Source organism: Sebastes fasciatus, chromosome 2 (assembly GCF_043250625.1).
Source record: "Sebastes fasciatus isolate fSebFas1 chromosome 2, fSebFas1.pri, whole genome shotgun sequence".
Taxonomy (NCBI): domain Eukaryota; kingdom Metazoa; phylum Chordata; class Actinopteri; order Perciformes; family Sebastidae; genus Sebastes; species Sebastes fasciatus.
The window spans coordinates 2,670,336-2,685,736 of NC_133796.1; the positions used below are offsets into that span (position 1 = coordinate 2,670,336).

The window sequence follows — 15,401 nt, forward strand, 5'->3', positions numbered from 1 at the left end:
ACTCCAGATGACAAAAATGTGAAGTTGACATGAACTCTACCTGCAGTTTTTGTTCCATAAAGAATTATTTAAGAGAAATTCTGCAAAATACCATTAGAGAGTGTGACAATAGAAAAGTAAAACTCCCCTTATTCAGTATAAAAACTATAAATATTCTGTAGCGAGCAGTAAATTTGAGGTTCGGGGGAACTTATGAATCATCAGTGTTTTGCGTCACCACCGACAGCTTCTAGTTTCACATAACTGTAATTTACCCATCTGTCATCTCATAAGCACAGGCAAAGCATTGTGTGTTTTTTTTAAGGAATAAGGAACTCACAGGCTGCTTGTCGTCCCATTGTTGACTACATAAAGGATTTTATATTTACAATTCAGGAAGTGAAGTAAAAGGTTTCAAATGGAAATGACTTCCATGTTTTTACATGGAACATCTACTGTACATGAGAGTGTCTTAGTGTTCTTAGTGCTCTTCAGTACTGTAGTAGTGACAGTGTGCTTTAAATGATATGGAAATAAGCCCACATGGAACTACAGTACACTGAGTGGACTGTTTTCATCTCGATGGCCACTTGACAACGACAGCAGTCGATGGAACTAGTTTCACTCACTTAAACTGAACAGCTCCATCTGATGGGAATTTAAAATATTACATTTTCTCCCATGTTGGCTAAACCTGAACTAAGTTTCTACATTTAATCATTGAGCTCGATGGACATGAGAGGAAATAACACGTCCAACAGAATCTGGTTTGTCTTTGACTTCCAAAACGATCCAGACTCCGTCAGCATCTTCTGATCTGACGCCCCTATCATCATCATCATCATCATCATCATCATCATCATCATCATCATCATCAGACTGACAAAAATGATCCATATGTCAAGTCAAACTTTATTTGCATAGCACGTTTAAAAACAACCGCAGTTTACCAATGTGTTGAAGATGTACATAATAAAAATGACAATAAGAACAGAGCCAAAACAATAACCATAATGTGCATAAAACAGCAGTAAAAGAGCAACAGCACAACAGAAAATGAACTTAATCAAACGCCAGCGAGAAGACGAGGAGTCTTCAGCAGCGACTTAAACGATTCTACGGTCTGAGCAGTATAATATGAAGCTGTTCCAGAGATTAGGGGCCCGGTCGCCTCTGGTTTTGAGTCTAGTTCTGGGGACAACCAGGAGCATCTGATTGGTCGACCTCTGACCGGAGTATGGAGGTGCAATAGTTCTGTTAGATAAGGTGGTGCCAGCCCATTTAAAACCTTAAAAACAAGCAATAAAATCTTATCCGGAAATGGACAGGGAGCCAGCGGAGAGAGGCCAGAACTGGTGATTTCCTTTTTCCAGTCAGAAGGCAATCAACTGCGTTCTGTACAAGCTGCAGCCGGCGAAGAGACAACTGCTGTGAACCCACATACAAAGAATTACAGTAGTCTAACCGAGAGGTAATAAAAGTGTGTGTCTCCAGATCCCTGAGAGACAGAGAGGCCTCTACCTTAGCCTAAAGCCTTCACTGGAAAAAGCTGGTTTTTACAACTAAGCTAATTTGATTGTCAGAATTGAAGGAGCTATCTAAACTAACGCCACCATATGTTCAATAAAAACTTAAATGTCCAAAAAAGAGTTGCTGATTTATCAACTCTGTCTTTAAAGTTTGGTAAAGTTTAGGCAACTTAAACCAAACGGTTAAAGTTAGAGAAAGATCCTAGTTAGGGTGCAAAGAAAACAATGCATTTAAGTGAGCAATCACAAGTTATCCTTACTTTTTTTATGAAATCAACACTCATGTGTAATGCATTCTGGAAGCGTGGTGGCGCAATTCGAGAGACGGAGCGTCACGACGGCCGTTCCTCATTTGCATAAAGTTGAGGTCTAGTCTACTTCATGTAAAACGGGGGCGTTCGACGCGACTCGCCGCCTCTCGAAACTCCCGAGAATCTTTTAATATAAACGTTGTCGATCTAAAATAAAGACAGATTCATCAACATGGATTATTTCTCGCCTCAGATGTTTTCAGAAACACATTTAAGTGAACTATTTTTGTGATATAAGAGAAGAAAGTTTCCAAACGAGCCTCCATATTGTTTCCTGTTTGAGGGCTGGGAGTAGCAGCCCACGGAGGGAAAGCGTTCGTCCAATCAGGAAACGAGTGTGTTGTGTCTCGTGGCAAACCACAAAGCGTCCAATGCTGGGAAGTGGTGCGTGCCCTCGCGATAAAAAACGCCCCGGTGAACACGAACCATAAGCAATTTTTTATTAAAAATTCAACAATTCAAATAGTTTGTGTTTTGACTCAGTCGCTGCCCAAAGTCCTCGTTCTGATTATTTTTGACGTGTTTGTTATAAACTATTGGAATCAGGACCGCTGACGTTCAAAAACGCCCCAAAATGGTGAGAGAGTAGCAGCTGTTATTTCACACTTTCATCAGGTTTCAGTTCAGAGCTGCAGCTCAGCTGAAGTTAACCTGACCCTGATGAAGTTCTCTCCCTGCAGACTTTGACCTCCATTCAACATCTCATCCAAATTTAGAGTTTTTCCATTTCTTTCCTTTTTCTGTGTGATTTGCAGCATAAATTAGCGAAGCGACGGGGGCGACCCGGTGGCCTCGAGGTTCAGGTGCCGACCGTGAACATGTTCCCCTTGTTGTCTCTCACCTCCTTTCCTGTCATCTCTCTGCTGTTTCTATCTAATAAAGGGATAAAATGTGAAAAACGCTTTATGATAAATATGCATTGCTCTTTTGGTGCAGGAATTTGTGTGTGTTGTAGTGTATGATCTCTGTCCTTCACTATGTGCTCATTACCCACGTAATAGTGAGCCAGGACAGCTGATGTAATATAAAAAGCGACAAAGTCCACGTAGGGAGGAGGTCAGGGTGGACGGGTGGGTCAGACGAACACCACACTTTCACCCAGGAGACCGCTGTTCATGTCACGTAACTTCCGTACTTAAGCTACTTCACTTCCGTAGATATTCTAACCCAAACCGTGATCTTTTTCCTAAACCTAACCAAGTGTTTTTTTTGCCTAAACACTGCAGGGGCTTGTGGAGACGCACTGATCGCTCATGTTGCTGGACATTCGTAGGAAAACGCACGAATAATAACAACATAACTTTGCGTAAAATATCATACAAACTGTTGTTTGGGGATAGGTTGTTTCAATAATCTTAAAGTGTGTAAGATTTCATGTTTTCATTAGTGTTTAATCACCTGAAACTAAGAGTTGTTGTGTTTTCGTTAGCTTAGAATGAGTCCTTCATATCTACTGTACATAGGGAGCGGGTCCTCTTCACGGAGTCCTCCATGTTGCTCCTCCATGTTTCTACAGTAGCCCAGAACAGACAAACCAAACTCTGGCTCTAGAGAGAGACTTTCACTTTCTACGGCTTTGGGTATCGGCCGATACCGAATACTGATCGGCCGATACCGAGTACCGATCGGCCGATACCGAGTACCGATCCGATACCAGTGTTTAATTAATAAGCTGTATGTCTCACTGTGTGGAAGACGACAGGCTTTCCTAACTTTGTAAAACAAAACGTAACAAATAAATACATAGAGTTAAATTACAGAAATGTTATTTAGCCCTTATAAAAATAGTAAATCATACACCAGCAACTTAAAAACATAATATCAAATGTAAAAAACATTAAAAAAAACATAAATAACTTAACATAAAACATCTTCAAAATTGACAGGAATTACAATTAAAGTGTGAACCTTTTTTTGAATGCAGTAACTAATTGGTCAAAACTTAAACAGGACTTAAAATTCCATTATCTAATGTAGATGATATATAAACATAGAAGTGAACTAAATAAATCTGATTAATTGTCAGCGGTAGCCAATCTAACTATTTGAGTCAGTATCGGCCCGATATCCGATCCGGTATCGGTATCTGTGCATCCCTCTTCAGCTGGTTGCAATCTGCAACCACATCACTAGATGCCCACCGACTCCTAGACACTGCACCTTTAAGGTCTGCTTTCAGGTTTAGGAAAATGTCAACTTGTGTAATTTTTAGTTTTTTGATCAGATAAGCATCGTTGGTGGTCGGGATTGGCGGGTTGACCTTCCCTCCTCCGTCAGTCCTCAGCTGGGCTGGTTTGGTTTTCAATCTGCAGAGCGGAGTCGACTGAAGCTCTGTGAGGCGTTGTCCTAAAAATGAAAATCTGGGTTATAGATTTTAACCTTGATTTGACTTTATGATCATCATATTGGCACAAACTGGACTTGAACAGTGTTAGTGTGTTAGCATAATGTCAACAGCATCATTTAGCCTGGCTGAGGTCGTCCAGACTCGCTGACCTCTGACATGCATTCTGTGTTTCAACAGATTTAATCATATACATTCCACTGATTGCTTTTCTTACATAAGATGCTTGGGTTGTTGGTAATTGATAATACTTGATAATTCATTTGTGTGAGTGATGACGTGCTTCAGACGAGAGAGACCGTTGATGTGTGTCGCTGCCCCACCAGCTTGGATAGCCTGCTAGCTCCTAAACGTGCTAGCTCATTAAACGTTAGCACCTCTTCTCTTCATCAACACGTCTGCTGTAGACTCACAGCGAGAGAAAGGTCTGGGATATTAGTCTGGGGGAGTGATAATGACTCAGTGAATCTCCTTTCAGATGTTCAGAGCTGCCAGGAAGCCACCAGCAGGAAACGGCGTCACAGCTAACAGGCGACGACGCTAGATCGCCCGCTTACCGTTTCTATTAATCAGCTCAATAATCAGGAGGTGCTTGTTGGAACGGCTGCAGGCCTGTTCTGCTCTGCTCTCCTGCACTGGTGTAATTGTGGAGGAGAGCTGGTGGTGGTAGGCTCATCATCTCACAGTGGAACGGAGGAATATATCCGTGGGGAAATCAAGGCCAACCTCCATTACTGGTTCAGTCCAACCGACAGTGGGGTGTAGTGCAGGCGGGGGGGGGGGGCAGAGGAGCTCAGCTCTGCTCATGGAGGCCTGATAATCATGCTAATGATGTCAGAGCAGAGCGTGGAGCCATGGCCAATCACCAACCTCAGTTCAATAGTATGTCTGAGAAACACAATTATATCCTATATTGGTTCCAGCTCTGTTGTGTTGGAGGCGCAGAGAGAGAGAGATTCGATTTTGATGGATTGATAAAGGTTAAAAAATGTCAAGACATGTCCAATAACACCAGAAGACACACAGCAAAGGTCGATAGATAGATAGATGGATGTGTGCATAGACATGCATGAGTGCACATATATAGTCTCCAGCAAGTCTGACGTCACTGTGAGAGAAAAAAATAGCACATCAGAACAAGAAGGTAAGCTATTTATATGTCCTCTCCATCTCCATCTCCTTCCCCCCGTGGTGTACACATGCTGATGTGCACTTTGTTTCCAGCACAGCACAGTGATGCCTTAAGACGGGTTTATACCTGACGCGAAGGGTTAACTACCATCCCATCTAGATCAGGGCTGAGTGTTGGCGATACGATACGTATACAGAGGTTACAATTCAATATATTGCAATATATTACGATACTGTATCAGCAAGATGATATATTGGGATTTTTTAAAATCTAATTATAGGAAAACTGCCACAGTATTAAGAACACACCACGGAACTATTTGTGTTCACAGACTGGAGGAAAACAACCAATCAGAGCTGATCTGGAGTCTGCCGTTTTTCTTTTGCCCAATGATGCCAAAAATATACTGCCTACTGAAGCTTTAACCAAGTAGTTTTGTTGCCTAAACCTAACCATCGTTTCACAACGTTAACCACGTGGCGTTGGTTGTTTCTGCAGGCGTGATACGAGGCTGATACAAGATGCATTTTTAGTTCAGAAACGTCAACATTCAACGTAACTTGTGGTTTGCAGAAATGTACAATGTCAACAACTTTTCTGTCGACCAGGTTGCGGAGTCACCCCGTTTTATTATGCAAATTGTCCAGTGATTGCTCAACATAATGAGCATTAGAATGTCAGCAGTCTAATGGACGCGCTCCAGAATGAATAACACCATTTCAGTCAGGACCACTTTAGTCAAAGACACTTATTACATTGCAGTAATATATACATTATATTTGGCGGTATGGCTCTGCTCTGGGACCTCCCTGCCCATCCACGCGCATACGTGGATCCACGAGCCTACGTGGTAGCATGAGGCAAGGAGAGCACTCCTCCTTGCCCTTCCATGTGCACACATGGAAAGTCAAAGGCAGGGAGAGCAGCAGCAAAGACCCCCCTGGGTGCAGAACAGAGCCGGAATCAATGACAACAGAATTGACATTGATTAAGTCATAACAGTTAGGGGTGGGTGACACATCGAATATAGTCGATGTATCGCGGCTTGTCCCCCGCGCGGTACAGAAAACGACTACATCACGAACATCGAACACAAATTGTCATGTAATGTTTCCAAGCCAACCCTTTTTGTATGAAAGATTAAAATTGTTCCAAAGAACCACTAATGAATATCAACAGAGATTTTAATGCAGACATATGCTGCAGGGACTACAAGATCATAATATTGGTGTGATTGTATGCATCAAAGGGTTAAATTGAGCATTTATGAAGTGCTTAGAGGATATTTGAAAATATTGCGATATATATCGTTTATTGCGATATAGCCTAAAATATCGCGATATTATCCTAGGCCATACCGCCCAGCCCTAGAAACAGTATTAAAAGGAGGTGGTGGGGTGGTGGTGGGGTGGAGGTGGGTTGCGAGCGGCTTGTAGAGGAAGCAGCAACGGTAGGCCGGCTGGAGCAGCTTAAATAAGGTGCCCTGTATGAAATTGACCAATGAATGCATAGAGAGGAATCAGCTGATCTGTCAGCTGATGCATCAGCTGATTGGGCTGGCTTATGATCAGCTGTTATCAGCTGATCGCCATCTTATGAGCAGAGCTTGACATCATGGCCTGCCTGAACTAACGCTACGCTCTATTTCATCTTCACATATTCATAGTGATTGCACATACACAGTACACTTTAGAAGAGATTGTTTGTATATCACAGCTGTGAATGTAGGATTGTGTTACAGAGTTGCTTTTCAAAAACAGTTTAATATGGAAATTAATGTAATTATTAGAAGTAGTACTGTTAACTGTATGTGTGCCGTAAAGTGACACTGAATGGTGCCATGAGAGAAATGGAGAGTACACACAAAAGTATATGGATTCAATGTTTAGCTCAAAGACACGTCGGCAGCACAGATACATGACAGTATGATCTGTAAGTGCCAAGACGATGAATTTTAAGGGTTAAAAAAGTACCTTTTCTTGTTAATAAGTAGTAAAAATGATTCCAACGAACAGATTTAAAAGGAGGTTGTTTTGATCAGCACACAGCTGTTGCTGCTGTTGCAGATGTTGTGTGCTGGGACGGACTCCAGCTCCACATGACCATCCACAAGAGAAGCAGGTGTAGATAATAGAAACAAACTGAATCATTTTTATTGTTCTTGATTCATTAAAAAAAGAAGACATTTCAGTACTGGAGCCAGCTCGTGTTATAACCATGTTATTAGTGGTGCTGCAACAGAATCCAGTTCAGTGTAGAACTGCTGGGAAAATGACTGGTTTTGACTGCAGTGAGCACAGCTGCTCCTTCACACCGGGTCCAAACACATCGACAAATGGTTTTAAGAAAAACTAGAAAATCATCCTACAACTTTGATCCAAGGTCATTTACTGGTTCTTTATCATCACTCAACGGAAGCCTCACACACAGAGCAGAGCTCGACTCTGGAGGTCGATGGAGTGGCAAAGAGTGTAGAAGCAAAGAGACAAAACTGATTGTTTGACAACTGCCATTTTGGACTGAACACACTTATTATATTCATATTATAACTTATATATTATAATAATATTTTTATTGTTCAACACAAGTGATTCCAGTAGAATATGACAATAGAATAGAAATAGTTTTACTTTTGTACGGCACTTTGTAGGTGGACGTTTTACTGGCGTCTTTCAGTCCAAAATGGCGGAAGCGTAGCTCTGCTGATGGACGCTGATGTTGCAATGGAACGAACAATTGATTTTCACTTCTTGGCGATGCACATTCTTCGGTAGTGGTGTCTGCAGGGATAGAGAGGAAGTCTCCACTGGTGTAGACTACTTTGTAGTGCTGGTACCATATTGTGTCTTAACCATGTAGAATTTGAATAACTGTAGTAGGATGAGACTTTCTGAGATAATAATGTTGCCACTATATATTGATTACCAGTTTGTTTCTGATCAGCAGTATGCTCAACAAAGTAGAGCATGTGATGACCAAAGGTCAAGGCCAAACTATGAACAGACTTATACTTTGGGAATTTTATGTGCACAAATGGTAAAATCCTTGACAACAAGTCAAGTTTGCAATCAAATCACATTAAGTTTCCTTGCTCAGCAGACAGAAGGTACATTTGTAGTTTTGCATGTATTTGCTTCCATTTCCACCATATGTTTTTACCTTTTCTCTATCTGCATGTTTTTTTCTCTTGTTTTTGTTTCATCACTTCAGCTGATTCTTCAGCTCCTGTCAGCACTTCCACTTCTACCGCCACTTAAATTCCTTCAGTGCTTCAACTTCAGCAACAATTTCAGGCTGGTCTCACACAGCGTTCATAGCTACTGTATACCAATGAAAAGTAATGACTGGAATTTGTTTATATCTCACAAAATCAATAATCGTGAACCAAGAAATATAAATCAGCGAACGCTGTGTAGGGAGGTCGAGGTGGATGCGTGGGTCAAAAAATACCAGACTTCATCCAGGAGACCAGCGTCCGTGTCCCGCGTTGAAACCAAAAGTCAACCTTGAATTATTTGTCACCTAAGTTACATACAGTACTTATGTAACGCCACTTCCGGAGTTATTTTAAGCCAAACCACCATCTTTTCCTAAACATAACTCAGTAGTTTTGTTGCCTAAACCTAAGGAAGTTGTTTTCTTGTGAAGATGTTTATTTTGAAAAGACTATATGCATGTGCCGAGCAGAAATTGACACGTGTGGCTGGACATTCGAAGGAAAACGAACAAAAAACTTATGTCCCATCAATCAGCATTTCATTTGGGCTATTCAAACCGAAGAAAGGTAATAAATGCTAAGATGAATAAAAGCTGATTCTCCTCTGTCCTTCATTCCTTCTGCAGTGCCTTTCCGTGAGGCTCCAGCCTACTCCAAACGCCGCCGGGGTCCGTCTTCTGGCAACGGCAGCGGAAACGACCAGTCCCCCTCCTCCTTATCAGCGCCGCGGGTCCTCCTGCGCTCCAACAGCGACAACAACCTAACAGTCAGTCAGTACCAGCAGCAGCAGCAGCAGCACGGTTCTCCTGGAAACTGGGCCCCCCATCTGCAGCCCCACCCGCACCGGGCCCCCCAGCAGGGTCTCTCGCAGCCTGGCTCCTCAGCATTACACCGCAGCCTGTCACCCCAGCTGCTCCAACAGATGCCCAGCGGCAGCCCCAATGGCAACGTGGTGGTCCGGACCATGGGGAGGGGGGCGAGGAGCCGGTCTCCCTCCCTCAGCCGGCTGGGGGAGGAGGCCCGACGGGCCGTACCTTCACAGCGCCAGCCCAGGTGAGCCTCTGCAACACACACTGACCCTGTCCACTGGGCTTCTGTTGTCTTTTTGATTTTCACAACATCCAGACTGACTAACCTGGAGGTCAGAGGTGTACACACGACTCACACACGACTCACACACGACTCACACTGTCAGTATTTTGCTGTTGACCTCCAGCACAGCTGTGATCTGGTCCGGGCCGGCTATCTGCTGTTACATTGAAAAGAATAGACCACCTCTGAATGAGGTCTGAGCAATCGGATCTCAATACGTCCTTAATGCGTCTTGGATTCATTCACACATTAGAGCTGTCCACTTGTGATCGGATCACTTAAGACGCATGTTAATGCCAGGTGGGAACAGGGCCTTAAAGGGACTGTTTTTAACTTCCTACACGTATAAATCAATCCGGGTCGGTGTCCCATGCGCGCTCAAGTGTGGCTACACTGTTCAGACTCCAACACAAACTACACGGAACCACCACAAAGTTCTATCTAGTGAAGCTCGTCTTGCAAAACAGTGTCAACTCTTCCTGCTTCAGCCTCCTGACCGCGGTCAGAAGACACAGGGGAGACCGTAGCTTTGGTCTCCAGGACCGGAGTCTCTGCTGTACTCTGCTCCTCTGCTCCTCTGCCTGCTTGCCTTCACTCACACACCGCGCTCGTTCTCACTCGCTCTTTCGCTCCACCTCTCACGTGCATGCGCTCACACTCCACACTGCAGAAGAGTTAGTTTAGCTCTGAGAATATCTAGTGAATGTTCAGTGGACGTTTGTGCAGAAATAACTGCTGCAGCTCCTCCAGACCAACAGAGGTTTCCCGTGTCTTGTGAAGTGACGGGGCTCCGCAGAGAGAAACATTATCGTCTCCGACCAAAACTCCGGCGTCTCCCCCGTTCCCTCCGGCCGCGGTCGGGAGGCTGAGGCAGGAAAAGCCAACACTAGGATCAGCATTGATTCATGGAGAGACCTTCGTCTGGTCAGCTAACATTACTGCCAAGCAGCTGAAATATAGAGTGATATTGTGCTTTTAGCTGACGTGTGTCTCCTCACTGTGTTGAGAGATGCTCCTTCATGTCTATGTAGAGCGAGCACAAGCGCCAGCAACAGGACGCTGACTTTAGTTGACTTAACGGCCACAAGTATCGCTGTTAACAAGCATTTCTGATTCTTACATAGAGTCCCTCTAAAGCAGTGGTCTCAAACTCAATTTACCTGGGGGCCGCTGGAGGCAGAGTCTGGGTGAGGCTGGGCCGCATCAGGTATTCCACAAAAAAAGCTTTGTTAAAAAAAACAACAATCTTCTCAAACGTCATTATTAACAGTTCTTTAACTTGAATGGGTTCTTCTGAACATGAACTGTCCTGAACATTAATGGAACATTGAAGAACATGAACGGTTCTTCTGAACATGGCCTCTATTGCGTCTCCCACTTTTCCTGAAATTGTCTGTGCTCGTCACCAACCTTTCTCTTCACTGCAGGCTTTGAAAAAGACAAGATATATATTCATTCCACTTGGTGTCACTCCGCAATAAAGTTGTGCCTGCTGTGTTTGTGTTGCTCTGCAATTACACCACCAAACCGCTAGTTGGCGGCGGCGTCTCTATGAGTTTCCTTCTTCTTCTTGTACTACAAACAGAAACTGAGGGAGTTGGAGCTAATAACTGTTGAACCACAGAACTTTTACTGACATTACTGCAACGCCGAAAAGAGAACATATATCTGAGTGGATTTGTGTGAACAAACATTGAAAAGATGGAGGCAGAGAGAAGTAGAACTTGGTCCTGGCCGCTCAGCATCGCTGAGAGACTGGACCAATCACAGCTGTTGCGGTCTGCGTCGCCGGGACGTGTAGTTACATTTCTGGAGAGGTGCACGTCAGGCTACGGCGTCGATTACACGCAGAAGTATAAATCAAGCTTTAATCGAGTTTATGCGATGTTACACGGGCGCCGCCACAGTTGTTGTGAAATGTTTCTCTGCTTGCATCAAGCCCGGCCGATTGCCCGTCCCCGGGAGCCAGATACCCCGCTGTGATTGGTAGGTTCGTTCAGCTCGGGCTCGCGCAACAAAGGGACCTTCCACGGCAAACTGCCATTCACATAAAACTCGCGGGCTGAGGGCGCCTGGTTAGCTCAGTTGGTAGAGCGGGCGCCCATGTAACAAGACTTGGTCCTGACCGCGGCGGCCCGGGTTCGAATCCGGCCTGTGGCCCTTTCCGCATCCACTCTCTCTCTCCCCCCTTTCCAAGACTCTATCCACTGTCCTGTCAATAAAAATGAAAAAATGCCCCCAAAAAAAACTTTATAAAAAAAAAAAAAATTTGCGGGCCGCACTAACATTAAACTTTCATATCAAGGTGGGGGCCACAAAATATCGTCTTGCGGGCCGCAATTAGCCCGCGGGCCGCGAGTTTGAGACCCCTGCTCTAAAGGGAACCTGCACAAATGTGACACATCAGACAGGTGTTGTGGAGCAGGCTACTACTGCATTTGTGAAAAAACTTGTGTCACCAGAGGGAGCTGTATGAAATCTGATAAATGTCCTCAAGTGAAGACTACAAGTTTCTGCAGTAGGCTACATTAGCTGCTACTAACATAACACAGAATCTGATCATCATTCACCGCTGATCACGTGAATACAGCCTAACTGTGCTGCCAAGCAAATAACGTCTCGGTGCTCCTGTGCCATTTTTCATGAAGTTGAATTTGATAATTAATCTGACATTTAGTGCAAAATTGGCCCCTTTTCTATGTAAATGAGCCTCATTGCAAAAACAGTCCAATTCACAAAGATCAGCGCCGTTGTAGTGAATTCATTAGAGAGCTGCTGGGAACTGACAGACCGGGATATTAAACTCTGTCACATTTAAATTCCTTCCTGTTTTGAGGAATGCCTCCGCATCTCGTCGGTCGGGACCTGGAGTTCACCGTCTGAACATTTCATTTTTTTATTTTTCTCTCTGCCATTGTTCTGCCTACAAAGACAACATTTATTCTTTGCCACGTGGATAATTGCAATCAGATGCAAAACGTTCTGGGCGTGTTCACGCTGTGATATCTTTTGTGAATGGGACCTCGAGACGGGGCGGATAGCGGCTGCAAGTGATGCACAATTCACGGTACTATCAGCGGCTGCAATCTATTCTTTGTGAATCATTCTTGTTTTAATGTAGTTTTGACGACCACCGAAGCACTGCTCTCTCAGTGACACATGACTCAAAACTTGGACGAATAAAACCTAAAACTATCTGCATGACGAGAGTTGTGTGCCTTTGAGCAAGGCATTCTTGGTGAGGGTTGTAGGTTGAGAGTCTCCTCAGAGCTCCTCAGTCAGCATACAGTAAGTCTTCATTACTGTACTATATACAGTATACATCCTATCCCACCATCCCCCCATGTGAGATAGTGTATGACGAGTTCCCCTGGGAAACGTGCCATCAAAAAGACTCTGGCTTCCTACAGTAGCTACGGCAACCGTTGCTATGGTTGGCGTGCACTGGCAAATGCGTGCAAGTTTTTTTATGTATGCAGTATGTACGCTTCATATGAGGACTATTCCAACTTTAACTGTGTGATTCAACCTCCACCTGACTGAGTTCATTCAGAAATACCTCCCTGTACATCCGTGAGTATCTGTGCTCCGCCTGTGGCGCGTGCTCCGGCATGTGATCGGCGGAGGATTAAAGTGTGACGGGCGTTTATCTTTGGAGCGCTGTAACTGTCAATCCCAATTAAGACACATGCTCTCTGGCCTCTTCCTCTACCTCCTCCTCCTCTTCTTCCCCCTCCTCCTCCTCGTCCTCCTCCTCCTCCTCCTCTTCCTTGGCAGATGGACACATTTGGAAGCACTCTGCTGCACCAACACTACCCACACTATGTAGCTCTGCCTCTGTCCAACGCTGTGGAGAGGAGAGGAGAAGATGCACTGCACGTTATAGAAAAGATGTGAAGATGAAGCGGTAGAATTAAGACAGGATGAAGAGCAAAGAGAGGAGGAGGAGGGAGGGAGGAAGAAGAGAGAATAAAGGCGCAGAATGAGGGGTTTAGAGCGAGGGTGGAGGGGACGGAGTTGAGGGAAGACAAGAGACGGAGGAGATGAGAGAAAGGCCAGAGAGACGGGGGAGGACAGTTGCTTCAGCAGTAACGTGAACATCACTATCATGTCTTCTGACATATTTCACTAAATAAAACCGGCTTGTAGAGAGAGAGAGAGTTTGATCGTCGACAGAAGAGCTGTTTTTTGTGATCTGACAGCGGTTTAGCAGAAACTTGAGGGCTCTTGTAGAGTGAAACGTGCCTCTGCATTCTCTGTGATGAATCAGAGGAGCTTCACATCTACTTGGCTGCTGTTTGTAAGACGGTGTGATGGGGATGGGGTAGCCTCCAGCTTTGTATCACTGGCTTTGATTTGACAACAAATAGTGTATTTCACCTTAGCTTCATCAACGCATCATTAAAGGCAACTGCAGCCATTTAGGTGGTGATCAGTTCCAAGATGCATTGATGGACAGTAGAGGTGTAACGATCCGTTTTTACAACGATACGAAACGGTTTCTATGGTCCCGATACGATTCAAGGAAGCTATTTGGCTCATCTAGAGCGATACGATACGGTTAAATGATTTGAAATCGATTAGCTCATTGTCTACCTTACTATGGTTAGAAAGAGCCGTCGTTTGTGTTTTAACAACGTTTGGGATATGAGTTATTGATCCACGAAGTTCAAATCTGTCAATATCTTTCCTACTTTACCAAAGTTAGTTTTTCTGCAGTCATGTCTTCTTCCCTGAGACACACTCTTTTATTGTTTCAAAAAACTACGTACTGATCCATGTCCATCACCTTCAGTTACACAACAGCACCGTGCCTTCTTTCTCTCTCATACACAGCACCGTCCTCATACCATGGATGTATGCCTCATACGCGCTCTTACACAACTTCCGGTCGCAGAATATGAAAAAATGGACGTTTTCTAGTGATTTTATTTTTTAAAGAAAATGAAAATCAACCTGGTTTTTAACTTTAGCTCATCCCTTTTTGACCAATGTAAAGAAAAATGCCTTGTATTTAAATTTGAATATTTGTATTTTAAAATGAAAAATCAAATAACCACTCATTTTTTGTATTTTAATATCCCTTTGTGAAAGGAAAATCAAATGACCAAAAGATACATTGACTGATTATACACACTGTTCAGTTACAGAAACAGGCAAAGATAACAAAAAGGGAAAAAAAAGTATGAAAATGTGCCATAAATCGGGGGAAATACGGGAGAATTGCGACCCCGGGAGGAAAGCGAGAGATGGCAATGAAAAACGTGATTGTCCCAGGAAAATCGTGAGGGTTGGCAAGTACGAGACAGGAAGCTAGCATGTATTGAGAGACGGACTAACACATTGTTGGTTTTGGCCTTTTCACAGGATTTATTAACTCTAAATATGCATCGCACATGTGTACAGTAGTAGATCCTGCATGATGACATAATGGCTTTATAGAGGACACTCAGGTGAGGCCTTTCACTGAGACATGTTTATGTGTCTTCATCAGCTGCTTAAACACATTAATGATCAAACACAAGTATTGTTTAAGTCTTTAAATATCATTTCTATTTAATAATAAAGGCAGCTCATGACACATTCCAGTGGAGATGACCTCGCTATAAGCCATCTGGCTGAGACGGCACCATGTCGTCCGTGTCCAGTAAGTGTGAACTTTAGCTCTTCCAGGCGTTCCCGCCCATCTGCCCTTTAATTCTCTCTTTGCTTCTGCTTTCACTCGCCCTTCCTCGTTTCTCTTCCTACCCATAATCCCCGCCCCTCATCCAACCTCCGCCCACACACACATGACAAC

The 15,401-nt window shown here is 43.9% G+C and overlaps 1 protein-coding gene across 3 annotated transcripts in view; it reads left to right on the plus strand.

Annotated features, from left to right (window-relative positions):
• The window catches only part of LOC141781527 (SH3 and multiple ankyrin repeat domains protein 2-like), a 231,139-nt gene that overhangs the window by 128,570 nt on the left and 87,168 nt on the right, over nucleotides 1-15,401 (plus strand). For all 3 annotated transcript variants that reach the window (XM_074657353.1, XM_074657358.1, XM_074657364.1), the window contains one exon: nucleotides 9,139-9,565. In XM_074657353.1, coding sequence (XP_074513454.1) covers nucleotides 9,139-9,565 — 427 coding nt within the window. The remainder of the gene's footprint in view (nucleotides 1-9,138; nucleotides 9,566-15,401) is intronic.